The sequence below is a fragment of the Lontra canadensis genome, unplaced genomic scaffold (assembly GCF_010015895.1).
Source record: "Lontra canadensis isolate GAN:19392208 unplaced genomic scaffold, GSC_riverotter_1.0 scaffold129, whole genome shotgun sequence".
NCBI classification, from domain to species: Eukaryota; Metazoa; Chordata; class Mammalia; order Carnivora; family Mustelidae; genus Lontra; species Lontra canadensis.
In genome coordinates, this window is record NW_022631123.1 from 138,550 (window position 1) to 161,381 (window position 22,832).

At 44.7% G+C, this 22,832-nt stretch overlaps 1 protein-coding gene across 1 annotated transcript in view; it reads left to right on the top strand.

Annotated features, from left to right (window-relative positions):
• The window catches only part of FNDC3B (fibronectin type III domain containing 3B), a 190,287-nt gene that overhangs the window by 120,385 nt on the left and 47,070 nt on the right, over positions 1 to 22,832 (top strand). Inside the window, exons 11-16 of the mRNA XM_032842390.1 lie at positions 11,186 to 11,310; positions 12,527 to 12,701; positions 14,563 to 14,649; positions 16,048 to 16,186; positions 18,563 to 18,634; positions 20,597 to 20,715. Coding sequence (XP_032698281.1) covers positions 11,186 to 11,310; positions 12,527 to 12,701; positions 14,563 to 14,649; positions 16,048 to 16,186; positions 18,563 to 18,634; positions 20,597 to 20,715 — 717 coding nt within the window. The remainder of the gene's footprint in view (positions 1 to 11,185; positions 11,311 to 12,526; positions 12,702 to 14,562; positions 14,650 to 16,047; positions 16,187 to 18,562; positions 18,635 to 20,596; positions 20,716 to 22,832) is intronic.

The window sequence follows — 22,832 nt, forward strand, 5'->3', positions numbered from 1 at the left end:
TAGTCTTTCATGAATTTTAAGTTTTAGTTTAATCCAGAATTAAACTGTTCACTTTTTAACAGCAAAACAAGGCTTAGATGCTAGTTTTCTCAAGGTGGATGTTCTTTCCCACAATGGAGAGACTTTGGAGTAGGACTTTAGGAAGGAGGAGCCAGTGCTTAAAGCTCATGACCCCATTCAGGGGCCACCCCCGAGCTAATTGTTTTGACCTGCCCATATCCCTTTCTTGGGCATGAACCTGAGGTAAATTGGCTGACCTCCTGTTGCTTCATCTGCTTGATGATGCTGAGTTATCTAGTAGGGGTGGGAGCTTTTTTCTAGAAGCAGTTAAGAGGGATGGATTGAGGACACTGATATCTCTAGGGTAGGGAGGGCTCTTCCCAAAAGAATTAGGAACCTTGCGTTGACTGGTGCTTCCAGGCCTGCCCAGTCTGTTTTAAGGGATGGTGATCTGGCCTTTTTTGGGGGGAAAATGTGAGTAAAAGAGCAAACTTCACAGTCAAGTAGGAACTTTCTTTTCCATTTTAGAAAACTTAAGTTCTGTGAAGGCAGTATTTATGGAAACCCGTTGAGAGTTTTACTCTTAGATAAGGTTTTCATTTGTGCCACACTGAAGTCTGACTAGCGCTAGGGCAGCGGGTCCATCAGAGCAAATGCATGTCTCCCACAGCCTTGCTGGGATTGTGTGACGTGAATTCATACTGATGATGGTGTCGGTCACATGGTGTTCACCTCACGAGACCTGGATTAATAGTCTCTGCTTTGTCTGTAACTAGTCAAGCAAGTAACCTTGCCCCAGGGCCTCTGCTTCTCCACTTGGAATCCGTGTTAGTCACCGCCCCCAGGTGGGTTAGGATTCCGTGGGTGAGCCTGGGGACTAGCAGATGCAGTGTCCTGAGTATTTCATGTCACCTAAGCACGTATCAGGGTCTAGGGTAGGGAAAGTCAGCCGGCAGAAGGATTGGATGACAGTCTTCTGAGGAACTTCGACAGAGGAGCCCTAAGGCCAGCGTCTCCGGCTTGAACTAAACAAACACGACGTCTGTGCTATATATAGATGTTAATTTGCCATTAGCTTGGCTTCTGGGCACGACATGTAGGGAGCATACGAAAGAACCAGAAAAATAGCTTTGTGGGAATGTGACTAGTACAGTTCCCAAGAATCTTTCTCACATGTGACTCAGCTAGCCCAAATAGGAATTTCACATCTGTCTGTGCCGGTGACTAATGAGCCAACACAGCTGTAAAACACAGGCGACTGAGAATGAAATAAATGCCACAGAAGTCAAGGGAGGTATCATTGGAAGTAGAAAGAGCAGAAAAGGCCAGCCCCGGGGGCCCCGTGAGCCAGCCAGAGTGCATCAGTGGTCCTGTTGTCGAAACCTCGTGGAGCTGACAGCAGGCCCGGGATTGTTGCTTCTTCAACCCCTAGTTTAGGAGGAGCCAGCTTAGCTTGTTTAGGGAGCGAGCTGGCCCCTGATGCTTGATAACCAGTTTATGGAACAGATTACTTTTTAGCTTGGGTGTTGCATGGTTAGTACTGATAATCTTACGGGACACTTCTTAGCACAAGGGAGTTTGCCCATGGCTTCTCTGGTTCAGAGGTTCAGGGAAGGGACTGGCGCTTCAGCAAGCAGAGTGACTTGCTGGGGAGGAGAGCTCCCTGAGGATGCGGCCGCCCCAAGGTGCCACACGGCCTCACGTTGCGGGGCATTGGTCCAGCGAGAAAACCGGGTTTGCATCCCGCAAGCCATCTCCAAGGCCTGGAGGAAGTGGAGGTGCCATTTGCCTGGCCCATGTGCCTTTTCAGTCGTTCTCAGGGTGTACCCTCACGGAGATGGAAGGGTGGAGTGCCCAGGTCGCTTGGCACATTGTCCATCACAAGCCATCTTTCACATGAGTGTCGTACGCCGAATTGAGGACCTGGCAGGGTAGCCGTGTCTTGCCACACCACAGACCTTCACTGCCATGTGCAGGGGTGGTGGCAGAGAGCCAGGGGACCAGCTTCCTCCACCCAGGCTTCTGTTGGGAGGGAAGTAGGCCAGGAGGGATGTAAGAACTCAGAGGTTCCAGGTACCAAGGCAGAGAGCTACGTTCCAAGAAGCCCTCTCTTGTAGGAACCTCAGCCCCAGACACCTGAACCCTGGAAGCAATTGGTCTCCCTGCTTTGTGTCATTTGTCACATGTATACAGGCTGGGTCAGGCTGGGTTAGTATGTGTTTGGGCAGCAGGCTTTGTGGGCGGCTTCTGGCTGCTCCAGAATTACAGATATCTATCTTGGACCATGGCATCTGATTTACCAACTCCTGTTTTTCGTGCTTGTTGGATGCCAGCTGCACCAAAAGGCCCCTTTGGCTTTGGCTAGGTGGACGGGCTGAATATTCCATGCCTTGGCTGACACGTAAGTACTCAGGGCAGCCTGTTCTACAGTTGCTCCCTTGCCTCTTTCCTTTCCCTTCGCTGGGCCAGTCTCCACACTCTGGACTGGACAGCAGATGACCCTCCATATTTGAAGGGATATATAGGAACATGGTGTTGGTTGGTTTTAAATCCAAGGACCTGATGACTATCCTTGACTATTTCAGGGAGCTGAGCCTTTCCCACTAGTAGGAAAAACTGGCGTGCCAAAGGATAAAATGCATGCAGTGTTTATTCAGTAACGTGGAACACAAACTATCCCACCCCCTTGCCTTACCTTTGAAAGTTCCTCTGTGCCAGAATGCTCCAAATGAAAAAGCCATCACTGGGGGGGAGAGTGAAGTTTGGCACAAGGAACCTTTGAATCCACCCAGATGGGGTGCGTCCCCACATCTCTGTTAGGACCCCCTTCTTATGTATGGTTGTGCTGAACACATACATGCTCTTTTATTTCTCAAGCCAACATTTATCTTTGATGTTGCCTAGGGTAGGCCCGTGCTGGAACAACTTCTAAATATAGACGTCCTTGCAGACTAAATCTTTGAGACTGGCGATAGTTCAGTTGGCGAGTGCAACTTTATTTTTTATTTGATTTATCGTTGCCATTTTTGACAGGCTAAACTCTGCTGTTACAGAGAGAGGGCCGTGGCCCAGAGTTGCGCGGCCCCTGTCTCGAGCCAGCAGCCCCGGGGCCATGAGCACAGGGCCACCGATAACCAAATTCATGTGGCTTAGTTGCCAGGCAGTTACCAAACTAAGAGCAGCCCCGGAAGGCAAGTGGGCGGGGCCATGAAAGACCCAGAAAGAGAAGGAGGTCAGTAGCAAGAGGCCATGGATCAGGAAACATCAGGGAGAGTTCTCATGACCAGAGGGAGGTGGTTCACCACAGATGCTAACGCCCTTGTGGGGGCCATTCTGATTTCCTTGTGCCAGGAATGAAGCTGTCGGAAAGAGGAACAGGAAGGATCATTTCCAATTTATTAATTAGAAGGCAGATGAAAATATCAGCCAACTTCGTCTGTTAGTGCCAGCGTTGGGCATACCAGCTTCCAGGGTAGTGAGTGCCAGGCTGGTTGGAAATGTTAGCCAAAGCAGCCACATTCCCCACAGTCTACAGAGTTATTCTGGGCGGAAAAATACTGTAGCCTGAATTAATTGGATTATGCGTGAGTTCGATGTACAGAATGGGCCATGGATGTGTGAAGTTCCTTAGTAGGAAACCAACCCATTTAAAGGATTCATCTTCCCAAGTACTGAGGACAGACTAGTGAAGACACATAATAAAGAGGGAAAACGAACTTGAAAAAGGAGCACTGGGTGTGGTGCATAAACAATGAATTTTGGAACACTGAAAAGAAATAAAATGGAAAAAGAAGTTCCATTTTTAGGCTTTTAGTTATGTCATTTTACCAATGAACACAGTACTCTTTTTTTTTAAAAGAGTTTATTTATTTATTTGACAGGGAGAGATCGCAAGTAGGCAGAGAGAGACGGTGGGGCGGGGGGGGGGGGGGGGAAGCAGGCTCCCCGATGAGCAGAGAGCCCAATGCGGGTCTGAATCCCAGGACCGTGGCATCATGACCTGAGCTAAAGGCAGAGGCTTTAACCCACTGAGACACCCAGGTGCCCCGAACACAGTACTTTTAAACATGTTTATAACTTGGGGCGCTTGGGGGGCTCAGTCAAGCACCTGCCTTTGGCTCAGGTCATGACCCCAGGGTCCTGGGGTTGAGCCCTGCATGGGGCTCCCTGCTCAGTGGGGAGCCTGCTTCTCTCTCTTCCCCCTGCTTGTGCTCCCTCTTCCCCTTTCATTCTTTCTCTCTCTCAAGTAAATAAATAAAATCTTCTTAAAAAACCATGTTTTTAACTTTGAAAAATTAGCTGAATTTTATGAAATAGATCAAACACGTTTTATATACTTAGCAGATTTTAAATAAGCAGACCCACCTGTAAATTGATTTCTCCACTGGAGCTTTATTCCTTTATATGTTCATAAACAGACACCACGGAGAGTCGGAAACTCAGGTACGTGTGGAGGAGCCTTTGCAAGATTATTTAATTTACTCACTCTCGTGGCCTTAGGTTATATCACACCTGAACCATCCCCAGAAGACTGCTGCATGTCTGTGTTTAAAAATCTTCCCACAGGGCGCCTGGGTGGCTCAGTGGGTTAAGCAACTGCCTTTGGCTCAGGTCATGATCCCAGAGTCCCAGGATGGAGTCCCTCATCAGGCTCCCAGATCCATGGGGAATCTGCTTCTCCCTCTGACCTCCTTCCCTCTCACACTCTCTCTCTCAAATGGATAAATACAATCTTAAAAACAAAACAAAATAAAACAAAGAAAAACCCAAAAAACTTCCCACAGTTCTCTGCAGTTTTGGGGATAGCATTACTAAATATCTTCAGTCTAAACTGTACCTCCGTAAAATGAAGTAACTGCATTGCCCTGCCTAACAGTTTTGGTTGATTTTTATAATCTAGGAATCTGGCTACATTTTTAGCTTCTACAAAAATTCTTAAAATCTCTTCGGAGGCTTTACTTTGTTGGCTTTGAGGAAAAATGGCATGTACGAAGCTCATGTAGAAGATAAGAACCCTTTATTCAGTCAGATGTTAAACATTTGGGTTCTAGCATGCTCGCTTCTACTCCCTTACCTCCTATTTATAGCATGAGAGGAATTTAGAAAAGTTTACTGAAAAATGTCATACTATTAAACCTATATGGACATCAAAATAGATGAGTATGATATTGTACAACAGATTTCCTCAAAGCTTAATGGCTTAAAACAGTCCCTTGTGCTCGTGGATTCTCGGTTAGGAATTGGGACCAGAGTCCTGGGAGAATGTCTGGTGTGTGTTCCAGAATTTTCTGGAGCCTCTGGTGGGCAGGGAGGCTCATTTGCTGGGGGCTGGAAGCTTCTGGCAGAGCCTTCACTCACAAGTCTAGCAGTCACTGCTGGCATCGGTGGAACCTTAGCCCCTTCACAACACGGCAGCCCTAGGAGAGCCAGAGTAGGGAAAGTCAGTGTTCTGGGGAAAAGGCAGAAGCTTCGTCATCTCTTCATACCTAGCCTTGCAAGTCACACAGCTTCATTTCCACTCCATTCTGTCCATTACAAGCACATCACAAGCCCATTCCAGCTCAAGGGAAAGGACTTTGGACTTTCTTAGTCATGAGAAACCGTTAAAAATCTTTTTTCTTTATCTTTGTATGTCACATACAGTGTTACTATGCCTTGGGATTGTTACATCCAAGGTCATGGACTTTGAAAGGCAATATGACTGTCGTTCATACTGCTGCTGCTCTTCCAAGTGTTCTGGGAAGAGGGAGAAGGAAGACATGGACGGCCAGAGATGCAGCAGTGGGTGGGACTCATCCTTGCACCCAGCCCGGTTGTGCTAGCCAGGATGGCATAGTTTGGGGGCGCTCAAACACTGCTCTTCTCAGTTAGCAGATGGAAGAGGTCACTGCCTGTTCCTTGATGATAAGGAGAGGGAACCCGGGAGACAACAGTATTTCTGCCACAGGGGTCATACTTGTAAAGCAGATCGGTGTCCTCTTCTCTTGGGTAACTCACAGGTAGTCAGCAAAATGTTTACTTTCAGGGGGGTGGGGAAAAGACAGTGAGGAAATATGTTATAATTTGATTTAATAGCTATAAAATTTCAAAGTTTTTGAACTATAGATTAGAAAGAAATGGAAAAATATTGGAGTACATAGTAACAGGGCAGAAGATAAAATAGGAAAGTAGAGACTATGTTCCATAAAATACTTAAAGCCTTTTACATTTATAATTTATCTCCAAGTTTTATTTTTGTTTTAAGATTTTATTTATTTGACAGAGAGAGATCACAAGTAGGCAGAGAGGCAGGCAAAGAGGGAGAGAGGAGGAAGCAGGCTCTCTGCCGAGCAGAGAGCCCGATGCGAGGCTCAATCCCAGGACCCTGAGATCATGACCTGAGCCGAAGGCAGAGGCTTATCCCACTGAGCCACCCAGGCACCCCTCCAAGTTTTATTTTAAAGACTGAAATGTTTGATAAGGCATTTCCTTTCCCCCACACCTCTCCGTGGTTGGGGTGGAGGGCCATCCTTGTCGCAGAGGTTATTAACACATCTTGAGAAAACCTTTCCAAGGGTGAGTCAGCCTCTGCTGGTGAGCCACTGAGAGTCCACATTTTACGGGCTGCACTGTGTTTCCTTCTCTTACCCTGCCCTTCCACGGTCTGGTAGAACGTTGTGCTGGAGGTTATTGAGGACTGACATTCTTCACAAGTTAGCAGGAACCTTGTAGGACCTAGAACATCTGGACTCTGATTATTCTTAGAACTTGTAAACAACTATGTGACTTTTCTAAACAGTGAGCGTTAGAAGGATTTTAAATCTTCCGAGTCTGCGATTCTCCTCAGAGATGGTACCTGTCTTTGGTATGTGAGTCTAAACTGAAACGAGGCACTTGCTCAGCCAGAGGGAGGCAGAAATAGGGATGGCCGGCAGACATCGGCCACGGGAATGCTGGACAATGAGAGTTGCCGTGGCACAGGGGGAGTGGGTTGCCTGAGACCTGCTCGGCTCGAGGGAATGGAGAGGAACCCAACCCCCTGGGGTCTGGAATGGTCTAGAATGTAGATCATACATAATGTGCTCTCATTTCGTGGTAATAAAGAGGAGGTAAGACAGAACTGAGCAGCGGGGTCCTGGGCAAGGGCCGACATATATGCGCTGGCTCGCTGGCTGTCCTAGAGAGCAGTGGTCACCAGGAGTGGGAGATAAGCAGCCTGCGCTCTGGCCAGGATACATCTCCATGGGACTCAAGGCCATGGTGCCGAACTGGTGCTCTCACTGGGGCTGCATCTGGGATGGTGATAGATTAACGAGAGCTGTAGAGTGAGTTGAGTGAGAAGAGGAGCGCTCAGCTGAAGAGGGAGGGAACCCAGGGCTGTAATGCCACACCCCGTGTGAAATGGAGTGCCTTGAAGTTCATCAGCACACCATGAGTTCGCAAGCCCAAGATTTGTTCTCATTTAGGAAAGAGTAATCTTGTCCTTGAACTCAGCTGTGCTGTAGAAACCAGCATCTGGGCATGCCCAGGATTTTGAAATGGAAACCAGTCAGGGAGCCCAAAAATCTGCCCCTTTTGGATTTGTGTACACTGGCGGTAGAAGGTGCGGTGAGAACATGACTGGTGGTTGTATCGCTTCGTGTCAGATGCAGCCCAGGGCCTGGATCTGTTCCAGAATGTTGGAGGGTGTGGACTTGAAGCTTTCTTTCTGCTCTTTTTCCTAAGTGGGGTGAAGTTTGGTTTCCTTCCTCAGGAGAACGGGAGCCTCATTGCGCATCTTAGGGAGGTTCTGATCCTGCCTTCTCACACGCTGCCCACCTGATCCACCCACGTACAGAGACTCAGGCGTTTCTAGGCATCCACGCTCCAGCTCTTCCCTTAGAGACCCACCAGCAGCTTGGCCTTTTGAGCAATCCTCTTCCTCTCCTCTGTGTGACACACCACACGTGGCCTCATGGTAGTCACTGACCAGGACACGGCCATGGCCACCGGTGTCCCTGCTGCCTGTGTTTGGCCATATCATTAGCAGCAGACCTAAAAAACATCCAGAGATACTCGTTTCTTTTAGGACCATGTTTTTGTGGGAAACTTCACACAAGGCTGACCTTAAATGATGAAAAAATAAGTTTCCAAGTAAAGCTAGTATCTCTCTGATCCTGTGTAGTTTAGATTAGGTTTTATTAGGAGGGGGGGTACCTGCCAGAGATCATAATCTCTGAGTCATTTGGAGCCATGCTACCTATAACATGAAAGTTACGATTTACCATCTGTAAAACTTCACTGACAGTAATGCTTAGACATATTTAATTTCTGATAAACAGTGATAAGCACTCACATGACAGCCCCCATCAGTTCAGCTGAATCCTTCAGTCTTTGAAAGCATTATCTTTTTTTTTTCCCCCTTAACCCTACTGATTTCTGTCAACAAGAAGAACTGGCTAATATCTTATTTGCAAATGCTGTTTACAGCCTGGCACCCTTCTTGGTGTACAGACCAGTCCTCCACATTAGCCTTTGAACATGTCCTTGCCCCCAGAGCCTAAGCCCGGAGCTCTGTGAGCACCTGGCACGGTCTGTCCAGCAGATCAGGGTCATGCTGCCCCCCGTGCTGTTCCCCATTCTTATTTGCTAACCCCTCAGCTGTAGTTCACTTTTGCACTGCAAGGACTTTTGTGAATATCCTTTTTTTTTTCTTCCCTGACATCCCTTTTATATTAAACTCCATGTCATTCATGAGTATTTCCTTACTTCCCTACTTCCTTCACTCTGTGAACTATGTGTACTCTTAACCCTTCAGACTCCAGATGCTGTTTCTAAAACTCGGTTCTAAGGTTCCAGCAGCTCTGGGTCTTTCTGCATGTTGTTAAGGACCGTGCACAGAGTATTACATCTTGAAAGGTACAAATTTTCCAAGATGGAAAGTTTGGCATGCTTTATCTAAACAGGTTGGAGTTTATTTAGTAGTTGTTCCTGATACTGAGGCGGGGTGGGGGGAGGAGGAAATTTGGCAACATAGGAGAAATGTCTTCAAGGTCACAGAATGCCTCTTTCCCAATTCTTCAGCAAATCACAGTGCTGTGGCCCTTTAAAAGAGAAGTCTAGTCCCCATCATCGATCTTCCCCATTCTTTTTTCTCATTTCAGCCACAGACAGTCCAGTTTTTACCCTATTAAAGCAAATCAACCTAGTAAGGAACAGACTGACTTTTATTTACTGGCTATAGTTCTAAGCACCAAAAATGGGCAAAGGAGACCAAACAAAGAAATAGGGAAAATGAGGCATTGGAGGGGAGCCAGCGTCGGGATTGGAAGGGATGAGGCTTCCGTGGCGGCAGGATATGCTTTTCTTGCACTGTTTACTCTAAGCTCCGAAATAGAAGAGGAAAGAAGGTAGATCACGCTACAGCTTGAAATGGATACAAAACATACCAGGGTGTGCACAGAGTATAATCAGACCCTGGATGTAATTATGCAAATGTATGTATAAACGGTGTTGCTATGAATAAATCGTCTGCTGCAACCTTACCACTCAAGGTTAAAGTAAGCTGAAACGCCAGCCACTCAGTGACTTTGCCCAAGTAGCAGCTGAAAAATGTTATGCTTTGCAGTTTGCATCTGAGTGGACTTTGAAACCTTGATAATATGAACTTTGAATCTCAAAGATTAATAGGACTTCTACTCCTTTCCTGGAAAGGGCACCACCTTGCTTGGTGAAGGGAAGGGAAGGCGGGGAATTAGTCTGAGGATGAATGTACCAGTGGTTTTTAATCTGTTCACCCTAGTGGCACTTCAAGCTAGTTGTGTGTTTATTTTATTTTTAATTAAACTTCACCTGGAATGTGTTTCAGTGGTAAGCGTTCTGGAGGCCTGCTTAAAGGAAGGAAATGCTTAAATTTGCTTAGGAGAAAAATGTGCTTTCATCCTTCTTTATAAAATAAATTGAAAACTTCAAACATATTTCTGAAAGCCCTGGGCCCAACCGTCTGATTAGAATGCTAAGGTTCATTCAGTGTTGGCATGTGGCTTTCTTTGCGTGAACATCGATAAAAATGCTGTGGATGATGGGCATGAAATACTTGTTCTGCCATCTTACTGATAGGAGGAGTCCGTGCCTGAGCGTGGCACAGGGCAGGTGACCTTTTTTCTTACACATGGGTCTGTGTAGACAACCTACCAGAGTGGTTTCTTTTTACTTCAAAGAATTTGAAGCATCGCATACTGCTAGAAAGGCATTAAAAATGTATTTCCGGCCTGATAAGAATGGTAAAGAGTGGCAATCATACATAAAGGTGAATTCAGCCAGGGTTGCTCATCAGACATCAAGGTGCTTATCAGACATGCAACTCCGTAAGCTGTGACTGAGCTCCCTGACTGTCCACAGCACTGTTAGGAGGGAAGCGGATATGGGCGAGATGAGTCAAAGGCATGTGACCCGTATTTAGGGATCAGTGAACAAATAGCTCACCACTGCAGGAATGCACATGTTCAGGGACTAGCGGGAGGGGGGCAGAGTGGGAAAGGAGAGAGAGAAGCCTGGGGAGGGCTTTCTTCTCTGGCACGCTAAGCTCATTAGACTGATCCTCAGGTGCTCTGCAATTACTGCCTTTCCAGAACTAGCGATCCCTGAAATAAGCCTGCAGACTTACCCTTGGTTGGTCAGACTTGGCAGTTTGACCAAGGCAAGTGAGGAGGATCTTAGAAATGGTGCATTGCCTTATACCTGATAGGACTTTTGTTGTTGTTGTTGTTAACCAAAACCAGTTCAGAAATACCACAAGCATGAGGCATGACTTGTCTCAGTTACAGGTTTTTCTTTCTTTCTTTTTCCTGATTTTTTTTTTTTTTTAATTTAGAGAGAAAGAGAGATTGAGAGAATGAGTGGGAGGAGGGCAGAGGAAGAAGCAGACTCCCTGTTGTTGGCTGGGGAGCTCGAGTGTATCCCTAGACCCCGGGGTCACGACCTGAGCTGAAGGCAGATGCTTAACCGACTGAGCCACCCATGTGTCCCCAGATGTTTCTGTAGTGCCTTTTACGTTCAGGATGACATTGCATTGTCAAACACTCCCCTAGAAGCCTTCTTCCTTCTCTTGGTTTTGTTCATCCAGACCCAGGAAATGAAACAATTATTCAGAAGGCCTTCCTCAGTTTCTTATTACTGATTTTGTTTTTTAAAAACTTGTGTGTATTGTTTCATTGTTGCCTTTTAGGGAAAGAGAAACAGTGGTTTCAGACAGTGCTTCTTTGGGAGTCAGAAGCACTGCAAGTTGACAAAGCTTTGTCCAGCGATGGGGTACACGTTCAGGCTGGCTGCTCGGAATGACATCGGCACCAGGTATGATGTCTCCTCGCTCTCCTGCCGCTGAACACTCACGTGGTCATTCTGTGTCTTCCTCTCATGTGGCTGGAACGTGTGAAGACATCCACTGCCCCACGCTGAACCATTTTGAGATTTTCCTCGAAGGAACCCTAATCAGAGGGTGAAAGGCGTGTCCCAAGGTGATGAATGCCCTGGGTGGCCTCCGTGCCAGTTCTCAGGCTGTGAGGCCGAGGCCCCATGACGTGTCCCTGGGAGCCCAGATGAAGGTAGCAGTTCAGATTCTGAGAGAAATCCCTCTTGAGGCTTTATTTTTTTTCAGAACACGTGCCTTTTCCTTTCATCACTAGTCATGTGGTTGCCTTTTTCAGTTATATTTGAGGTTGCCTGATAGAAAGGGGTTTCAGGCCGGCCATTGTTGTCAAGTCCTGGGCAGACTCTCACAGGCCTGGAGAAAACTCCGCCTGGCCCAGGCACCACAGCTTGCCTCAAGCTGTAGAAGAAAGGCCATAATCGGTGTCCGAGGGAGCATCTGGGGATTAAAGATGATTTGAAAGGACCATATTTCAATTGTACTTCCTGGGTAACTCTTGATTAAGGGAAAAATCCTTTTTCTTTCATCACTGCTTATTGAAAAATCTTAAAGGTTCAGTGCATCATTGGTCCTCAAGCTTTTCTCCAGTCTCGAGAACATCACAAGGGTTCATAGCCCCCTCTCTCCACCCGTGATAGCCGGTTCAAGTCTGCCGGTTGAAAAAGTCCTAATGATAAAGGCTTCAAGGGTTTGTCAGTGAATTGGAAGCACCCACAAACTTCTGAAAACTAGCACCGTATATATTTGTAAAGCAGTGTATTTCGTCAGCAGACACTGATTTGTGCTCATACTGATAGGAAGGTTCCTTGGTAGCTGTGGGTCATAGCTTAGTGCCTTTGCACAGTGTTGTGCTTTCTGCTGGGTGCTTTCGGGGGGTGGGAGATAAATCCTTAACGGTGTATCCTGCAATGTGCTCTGCTTTCTTAATGGCAGACTGGCAATCAGGCAAATGGAAAGTAGGGGTAGTAGGGAATATCACATAAAGGGTGCTTGCCTTGCTTTGTTGGCTGGATCTGTCATGCCCCAGACTTTCCAGCCCAAGCCAGTCAGGCAGTAGGTGGGCCTGTCCTTCTCTTTTAAAATGCCAAGACTCCTCCCATGTTCCTAAATGTATGTCTTCCTGGGTTTGTCTCTCCATAGCGGTTATAGCCAAGAGGTGGTATGTTACACATTAGGAAACATTCCTCAGATGCCCTCTGCGCCAAGACTTGTCCGAGCTGGGGTCACATGGGTCACATTGCAGTGGAATAAACCAGAAGGCTGTTCACCCGAGGAAGCGGTCACCTACACCTTGGAAATCCAGGAGGATGAAAACGTAAGCCCTGCAGATTTTATACCCTTGCGTGTGTTCTGTATAAGTCAGTATTGTTGTAACAGACAGAACGCCATAAAAGTGCACTAGCTACATAAGTTCAGAACCAAACTCTTAATTTCTACCACTATCACCGCTGGCCACAACCTGTCCTTCCCACAGTCTTCCCTATGTCAGGGAGTGGCATTCCTGTCCTTGTGTTTGGGGAAGCCAGAAAATCTGGAGTTATCCTCGACCCCATCTATATAATCAGTCGGCAGATCCTTTTAAATCTGTGTCCATATATTAACCCGAAATCTGGCCATTTCTCAGTATCCAAGGCTGCTACCCCTTCCTAAGCCACCATTATCACATCCCTGGATTATTGTGGTGGTCTCTTTACGTATTTTCCCTCCTCTCACACTTATTATACTGTAGTCTGTTCTTCACAGGAAGCCGAGGTGATCTGTTAAGTAAAACAGATCCGGTCGGTGCCCTGCTCAGAACCCTTCCTACCTCTGGGCCTTCCCCACCCTTCCAGAATAAAAGCTGGAGCCCTTACAATGCCTGCAAGGTCCCATGCTATTCTGTTTTTCTTTTAGGTCCTTGCTTCTGCCTCTGTAGTCTCATAGGACACGCAGGCATGCCTTGACCTCAGGGCCTTTGCAGTTTCTGTGCCCAGCAGCTCGAAGGCCCTTCCACTTCCTTTGACTCTTTTCCCTCATTTCCCTCAGGTCTCCTCACATGTGACCTGTGCAGAGCCACCTTCCCTGAAACAGCACTATGTAGTAGAACTTTCCACAATGATGGAAATGGTCTGTAGTTTGTGCTATCCGATAAAGGTAGCACCTAGTCACATGTGACGATTAAGCACTTGAAATATGGCTGTGGGCCCACGGAACTGAATTCTGAATTGTATTTAGTTTAAATTTAAAGAGCCCCACATAGCTACCTTATTTAACTGGCACAGCCCTAGAGGAGCACCTCACTCGACCCACCGCTCTGTCCTTTCACCCAGCTTGATTTTCTTTGTCGTTGCCCTTAACACCCCACAGCTTCATATTTATGTATAGGTTTTATTTTTTTAATCACGGTCTCCACCTGGCATGTAAGTTTCTGGCAGGCAAGGCTTTATCTGTTCTTGGGCAGTACAGAGCCCGTAGAAGGCGGAAGGAAGCCTGATGCCTAGGAGGTGCTCCGTAATCATTGATGGCTGGCTGGATGGAGCGGTGCGTGATTGAGAATACTAGTGAATGAATTCTGCATATTGGGCTTTTAGGGGGATACCTAGCCTCTTAAAGGATCATGCCTTTCCCATCCAGACTGTCCTTTCTCCCTTGGCCAGAAGAGGACACTGTGTGGTCAGAAAGCTCAGCCGCAGTTCGTTACGTAGCACATTGCAACTACACGGTCAAGAGCCCGGAAGAAAACGTTCTTCTCAGACTAACATTAAATACATTTTTTTACAGTACATACTACTTTGTCACCTGGCCCTCCTTGGTGGTTTAATCCTTTGTTTAAAATGCTTATTGAGGAATTGGGAGAAGTTTGCTCTGGGAGGAAAGCATGTGGTGGCATCTTTTCCAGGGTGGATTTGCATCCTCTCAGGAGGAGAGCACTGTTCTCATGCACGTTCGAGCCTCACAATAAAGTTCGACAGACCCAGGAGAAACTACAATGAGATAAAGTCAAATTTTTACTTGATAGAGCTACAGCACTATCTACAGCACCAAGAACTCTGACACTCTCTTTTTGCTGTCGCTGCTCGACGTCTGGCTGCTGGTGGTGATGGAAAGAGGCAATAGAAAAATCCTAAACACAGAGGTATTTAGTAATGCCCAGTTTTCAGTGATACTGATATTTCTTTCTGGCTTTGCCTTTGCAGGATAACCTTTTCCACCCGAAATACACTGGAGAGGACTTAACCTGTACTGTGAAAAATCTCAAAAGAAGCACACAGTATAAATTCAGGGTGAGTCAGTCATTTTGGTACCAGAACTGATTTAAAAAAACAGCTGTTTCATGTTGCACCCATTTACCATTTCAAACGGACTCTGTAGGTGGAAAGATTTTTAAGTTTCACCATGCTTTACATTATTAAAGTAACACTTACAGAAGGCGCACTGTACTTTAAATTTTAAAGCCCAGTTTTGAGAGGGGAACCTGTTGTCACATGCTGGAACAGACCACATCACGGGGTGGCCGGGTGCCAGTGGCTGAGGGCACCCGAGCTGAACACTCAGTGCACCTGTCACCCACACGTCCCCCCTTGCCCTCCCGTGCTTCTCCTTTTAATTCGATTTCCCGTTCACTCTCTCTCTGCCTCTGCTCTTCTGCCCATTTCTTTTTTCTCCAGCTATTTTTATGTTTCTTTTCCGTGCCCACTCTGTCCCTACTTAGGCATTGCTTTGGTCATCAGCCACCACTATTAATGTCACTAGAGGACTCCGCACTGTAAGGAAAAATGGAGCTCCCAGCCGCAGCCGTTAGAGCGAGCAGAGGGCAGCGTTCTTGGCTGCAGGGCTGTTTACCAGGGTCTGCTAGGGCTGTGTCCTTTTTGGAGGGAGAAGTTCATCTTCTGAGTCTTCCCTTCCTTTTCCAGTTCGGGGGACCAAGTGGTGTTTGACACGTAGTAGTCATTCAGTAAAGAGCTGTCAGATTATCCAGTGAAGTGTGGGACGGTTCGAGGAGAATGATAGTTACTGATTTTTAACAAATGTTTGTTATTTGGAGCCGGCTCTGAGAACATAGGGCTACTGCTAGCATTTCTCCACAAGATGGCATTGCCCTCCTCTTAAGTAAATAAAGGCATTTTTACCTGTTTTCCCCGCCTCATACTTTCCTTCCACAGAAGAGTAAGAACCAGGAAGTAACATACTGGTTTTGTTTTATGTCTTCTTGAAAGGATAAAAATTTAGTCTTTTGCTAAAACCCACCTTTACTGTTTTAATTGTTCATAGCTAACGCTACAGGAAATAAGTACCTCGTAAAGGAAATGCTTATAAATCAGTTGTTTGAGATTGTGAGAGAGGAAATGTATGTGTGTGTGTGTGTGTCTGTCTGTGTGAGTTTACAGATGCCTTGATATTGCCATGTTAAAAAGTGCCCATTTCAGGGTTCCTGAGCGGCTCAGTCAGTGAAGTGTCTGCCTTTGGCTTAGGTCATGATTCCAGGGTCCTGGGGTCCTGGAATTGAGCCCCACATCAGGCTCCCTGCTCAGCAGGAGTCGGCTGATCCCTCTCCCTCTCTCTGTGCATTCTCTCACACATGCTCTCTCAAATAAATAAATAAAATCTTTTTTTTTTTAAATGCCCATTTCTTTAAAACCTGATATCTAAAGCACGTTAATATTTTTTTGGTTGTATTATAGCTCACTGCTTCTAATGTGGAAGGGAAGAGTTGTCCAAGCGAAGTTCTGGTGTGTACGACAAGTCCTGACAGGCCTGGGCCTCCCACAAGACCCCTCATTAAAGGACCAGTTACATCTCATGGCTTTAGTGTCAAGTGGGGTACGTTTTGCTACTGTTCCTATTGCTTATTTTTGACAGATTTTTAGAGACTAATTAACTTCAGTAGTGACAAAGCAAAATACAAAATAAAAGGTGTTATTTGTGGGAGTTTTACAGATTTGGAATGTATGTATGAGAAACATCCAGAGAATTCCACCAACTGGTAAAATGGACAATTTTAAGAGCATTTTACTTCCTCTATGGTTTTTCCTGTATTTTTCCTCCTATACTTTTAATATATTACTGATCTGAATGTAGTCATCTCTGAAAATATATTCATTCTTCAACAGCATGCCATTACCAAATGGTAGTGATAGTTAATGTAAAAAATTGATTTATAAAATTAATATTGAAAATAAAGTTCAGACTTCAGGTATGTCATCATAAGAAATTTTGATATACAGAATGTTCAAGTGAAGAACAACTAGGAAATCTAGTTTTTGTTGTTGTTTGTATGTAACCAGAAGTCCTGAACTTTAGGAATTTTTCACTTGAGGTTATTTTGTGGTGCTTGGGGGGTATCAAGCAGAAGGGTATTGTGGTTTACCTCTGCAGCATGGATTATTTCAATGAAATGAAGGCTGTTAGAGGAGTGCTTGGGTGGCACAGCTAGTTAAGCATCCCACTCTCGATTTCCGCTCAGGTCATGATCTCAGGATTGTGAGATTGAGCCCAGTGTTGGGCCCCGTGCTCAGAGTGGAGTCAGCTGAGTTTCTTTCTCCCTCTCCCTCTGCCCCTCCCCGACATGCACTTGCGCATGCGCTGGCTTGCTCTCTCTCAATAAATAAAACTTAAAAAGAATTGAATGCCATTAGAAGGAACACTTGCAATTATATGTAGAACTACTATGACATATGTAATTATCACTAATGTGTCATAATAGCTACCTGAAAGGCAAAAAAATAAAAGGAGAAATTTAAAATAAGAGTTTACCTGGCAGCCAAGTGATGTAAAGGGAATTTGAAATATTAAACTGTTGGGGCGCCCAACTGGCTCAGTGGAAAGAGCATACAACTCTTGATCTTGGGGTTGTGAGTTCAAGCCCCAGGTTAGGTGCAGAGATTACTTAAAAATTTTTTTTAAATAAAATACTATTCAACTGTTATTGGAGGATCAACCATCGAGACATAAAACTGTATCAGGTCACCTAAAAATTTTGAGGCAGAGTTATTAGGATATCTATTTCCTTGGAAGATGGATATGATAAAGAAACTGTAAAAATCTAGGTGTGCTTTTTGCCAGATTGTAAAGCTTTTTTCTCAGAAAAGCCTAGAAAGTTCCATAAATACTAAATATTTACTTTCATTAGCCATATGCTATAATATTTAACTTCATTGGGGTGCCTGGGTGGCTCAGTGGGTTAAAGCCTCTGCCTTTGGCTCAGGTCATGATCCCAGGGTCCTGGGATCAAGCCCCACATCAACTCTCTGCTCAGCGGGAAGCCTGCTTCCTCCTCCCTCTCTCTGCCTGCCTCTCTGCCTACTCGTAATCTCTGTCAAATAAATAAATAAAATCTTTTTAAAAAAATTAACTTCACTACTATTGTTTTAAATATCTTCTTCATGAAATTTGTATACAGTAATGGAAATGCCAAGTGAAAGAAGGGAAGAAAAGTTCCTAAATCGATACCCAAATACAGGAGTACAGACTGAGAGTAGAGTAAATTCTGCATAGTCTTGCAAAATTATAATGCAAGGTATTTTTCTGCTCAGAAAAGAAAACTCTTGCAGGCCCAGAGTTAGTGGAGTAAATACCTGACATCCACAGGGCTCTGGTAATAAGCCAGCACCCCTTCCTCAAAACACCTCTTTGGTGCATGTTCTCATGGATCCACAACTTTGGCTGCATATCAGGTTCACTTGGGGCCTACAGTATGCTTAATAGCAAACTGTGATGGAACAGATCATTACATTCTCATGTTTTATTTGTCTTGTCAGTGAATTTGTGCACTTTTCTTTCCTTCCCTCTCCATCTCAAAAGAATCTGGTCGCTGGTAACTTAAAGTACAGAATGAAATAATGATAAAGGAAATACATATTTCACTTCACATAGAAATTATTAAATACTAAAAAAATCTCAAGTAGATTTAACTTAACTGTTAGAAAAATCAATTCATATTTTGAATTTTGCTCATGTTTCACTAAATTGACTCTGACATTTCTAGCTCTAGAACTTTGAATAATCTGAGCACATTCTGGGTTTCTTGATGTTTTCGCTTCTTTTGTTTTTCAGGAACCATACAGTAATGGTTTTACCTTTTGCTTAAATCCAGAATTAAGGCAGTATGATGTTACATGACTTTCTGTGTTCTAATGATATTTGCTGATAAAAATCAATGCCCTTTCGTAACTAATAAGGCGTTTGCTTACTTTCCAGATCCTCCAAAGGACAACGGTGGTTCAGAAATACTCAAGTACTTGCTGGAGATTACTGATGGAAATTCTGAAGGTGAAGTGTTGGGAAATTGTTTTACTCAAATCCAGTAGCAGCCCCTATTATCCAATATGATAGACATCTTTATAGTCATAGTGGGCATAGTGAGCAGCCATTCACTCTAATGATAGTGCTATTAGGAGAAATAAAGCTGAATCACTTACTTACAGTTTTCTCTTTTACACACAGCATCAGGGATGAGAGTGTGCTTAAAAGGTACATTTTTATCATGTTTTTAAATTTTCCATGTCATTTCTTTAAACCAGTGGTCCTAATTAATAGAATAATTACATTTTTGTCCCCTCCCTTAGCACACTTTCTCTAGAAATTCTTATAAGCAGAAGAGTGTCAGAAGCAGTCACCAGGAAGGATAGGGTGGAGACAGCAAACAAGTTCAATAATCTACAAATTCCCACATACAGTGATAGCAAACAAAACATAGTATTACCGTGAGCTCGTGACAGTGTCACACTTTTATATCAAGTTTAGCAAATGTCTTTCTGTCTGTGGGACATCTGAGTCAGATTATTCATCACCTGTCATACTATGTGGATTAAAGCAGTACCATGTTAAAGATCGAATTCCTTCAATAATGCCTTTAAAAAATTTCTTCGATCTTTTTTCTAATAAAATTTATTAGGCTTTAATAGAAGAAAGCATAGTCATCAAAACTCTAAAAATGACATATCTCACCATTCTGATAATCCCTTTAACCACTCATTTAAAAAAAAAAGTGATTTATGGCATACGGCAAAAAGAAAGAGCAGTAGCACTGACTTTTACAAACAGGCGGCACAGGTGTGTGCCTGTCTTCTGTTCTGTACCTCAGTAGCCACCTGGAGTACTTTGGTTTTCATGTCAGTCGGCTTCTCTTTTAAGCTAAAACATGAGAATGCTTTGAGATGGGCACAGCTGTTTTAATAGACATAAAATCATATTCTGGGCTAAAAATTTGATTTAGATTTTGACATTAGAAAACCTCCTTAGGAGAGAAGTCAGGTGTATCCAGTGACTCCTTGTGAAAATCTAAGTATATTTTGAATTTTCGTGCCTCTCTTGATTATTGCTATCCTATCAAAAGTAGACACCATTCTGTCCTTAAAGTTTTGCCAGCACATAAAGTGGGCTCTTCTCCGTTGTCCCTGTTCTCATTTGCCCCTTCACAGGTTTTTAACCAGTAGTGTCAGAATAATGCTTTCTAATGCCCCCTGTCCTTGGCCCTGGTCCCTGTGGCTTCATGGTAAATCCATCCTACCAAGGAGCTTGGGGAGGGTTTGGGAGGCAAACCCTTTCTTTCTGGTGGCATCCGCTTCCGCAGGTACCAGCTCTTTCCCGGGCCCTGCTTGCTTGCTTTAACCCCCAGAAGTGGTCATAGGACTAGGTCACACCAAGTGCTTCATCTTCATTTGTCAACATCCCAGCCATTTCTGTCTTTTAAATGAGCTCCATGAAGACAGCAGGCTTTGCCCCTAAAGGACTCCCGTCTCTAACGGGAGGATTTCACTTACTGTGACCTCCCTGCAGATGACAGAGGAGAGACTCTGTGGCGTATCCCAGGCTGCCCAGCAGCCTTCCCCATACCCGCTGAGTCTCCTCCCCTGATGACGGGCTCACTGCACCCTGGACCTTGCCCTCTGTCACCGCTTGTTGCCCCCCACCTCCCCATGCCCACTACGGATTCTATGTGGTTTCTAGCATCCAAACCTCATAGTCAGAAAATGTAATAATGCTGGTATTGAGTAGTCTAGCCTGCAGAACTAAGTATTAAAAATGACTCCGTGTGAATTTTAAATATTTAACTTTGTGAAGGAAGTGGTAAGAGGACCCTTGGCTATTTAGAAAAAAAAAAAGAAAGAAAGAAAGAATAGGAAGTGCTGGTTCTCATGGCAACCACTTGGAAATTTTCCTCAGCCGTAATGGTTGATCCGATGACATTTTCCGGAAGGCATAAACTCACACCTGAGTCTTGTCTTACAGCAAGTCAGTGGGAGGTGGCGTACAGCGGATCGGCAACGGAATACACTTTCACCCACTTGAAACCAGGCACTTTGTACAAACTTCGAGCATGCTGCATCAGCACCGGTGGACACAGTCAGGTGGGTTTTGTTTTGATGTAAAAGTAAACTTCTTGGGTCAAGTTCAGACAACCAGTCCGTACCATCCAAATAAAATTATTTTAAAATGTGTTTGAAAACTTGAGTTTTTTAAATTGTGCCTTAGAGGACAAAAAAGCTAGGCCCTGATGATTCTCAGCTGAATCGTGGTGTTGTCAGGTACATTTGTCTCTTAGTTATTTCTTACAAGACTCTGGCATGATCATGTGTGACAGCTAAAAATTGAATGTTGCCTGACATTCATATTAGCTCAAGAGGATCCTCCGTTATTGCAATGATACCAAGAGCACAGAATGTAGAGTCAAAAAGATACGACCTCTTGTACAGCTCTGCTGTTACCACATCTGGCAATTTTGTGAGGATGAGATACACTTTCCCCAAGGTGCTTTACTGCCATCTGCTGGAAAATTATTACAAAAGCTGTGTAAATTTGTGATGGCAGAGCTGAATGACACCTTTGCAGTTGTGCAGTGCACAACTTACACAACTGTAGGCAGCAGCATATTCCTTATTGTCTGCTCTTAATTTGACCTTAGACCAGCCAGTTAACATGTCAGGAGCCTTGGTGTCAGCCACACCGTGTTCTCATAAATACCTCATAATAACCTCATAAATACACAGGGCATGCCCTAGAAATCAGATGGTTGTTGTCTAAATGGCTTTAACTTACATTCAGAAAGTGCATGAAAGGCAAGGTCGTCAAAAGCCATTTTCGTTGTAAGAATCTTTAATACTATGGTTTGAAACTGGTCCTGAGAGAGAGACTAGGAGATGGTGGCTTAGGGCCCTCTGCTGGGTTTATTTTTCACAAGAACACTTGCCGTTAAGGCGCCTAGCTTTGCAGTCAGTGGTCAGCATACCTCCAGGGTTGTCTTGTGTTTATTTTCTCCCTGCCCCCACCCCCGCCGTAAGGATAGCATATTGGGATGTCTCGACTACCCGTATAGAGAGACTATGTGGAAAGGGGGTCCAGTGAGACCGTTCTCCAGTGCCAGAGCTCTCTGGAATGCTTCTCGGGGTTACCCACACCAAAGCCAGACTGTCAGCCGGTGTGTGAGGGGCAGTGCTGCCTGAAAATACGGAGTCCGTCTCCTCTGTAACACTTCTTCTCAGGAAGAAGGAGTTCTGTTGAGGAGTTCTGTGTGTTCCTCCCCCACCTTGTTTTCTCCAGGCTCAGGATCAGGCAGTCAACTTTCACATCACCAGCCATAACACAAACAGATCCTACAAGAAGAAGGCCTACTTATTTTAGCATTAACAGAACCTGCTGGCTAATGTCAGACTCAGTTGATTAATACTGAATTTATTTGCTTTTCTGCTCTGTATGTGGATGGTTTGCCATTTATGGCACATTTAAAAATTTCATCCAGCTGTTGTTTTGTGTTTTCTGTCCTCATGAAGGCTCTCTCTAATTTGGGTTTAAGGGAAAGTAATTGTGTGCTTAGAATAGACAACCCCTATCTGTGAATCTGACTTCAGAAATAATCATTTTTACCAGTGCCGTATGCAGCCAGTATATGGTCACACTTCGCATACACACGAGAGGGGGTGTTGTTGCATGAAAATTATGTGTACACAAGTAGAGCATGGCATCAGAAATCTGAGCTCAGGCTTCAGCAAAATCAAAGAGTAGGATACAGCCAGAGTCAAACCATAGCACAGGAAGAGATGGGATGAAGTGTAAGAGAACACAGCCAGCCCACCCATGTTGATACTCGCCACTCTGTGGCTCCTGCAACCTTTGTTTCACAACCAGCCACTCATGCTGGACACTCACATCCAAGAATTTGGTTTCCTCCACCTCCTGTCTTCCCCCCTTTCCCTTCTCTTCGTTATGGTGATCCACTGCCTTGTCTGAGTTTTGTTTTAAGTTTTCTATTTGCTTTACCCATCCCCCTTAAAAAACTCCAAATCCAGTTTTGCAAATCTATAGCTCTTCTTAAATGGAGGGAGAAGGATGGGAATTCTTGTCCTCAACATACTTTAATAATGTTTTGAATTATTTCCTAACTTTTTCAAGTCTTATGTATTAATTTATTTCCTCAATTGGAATAAAGATTTTTTTGAGAAAAAAAAATTATGTGATATACGTTCAGTAT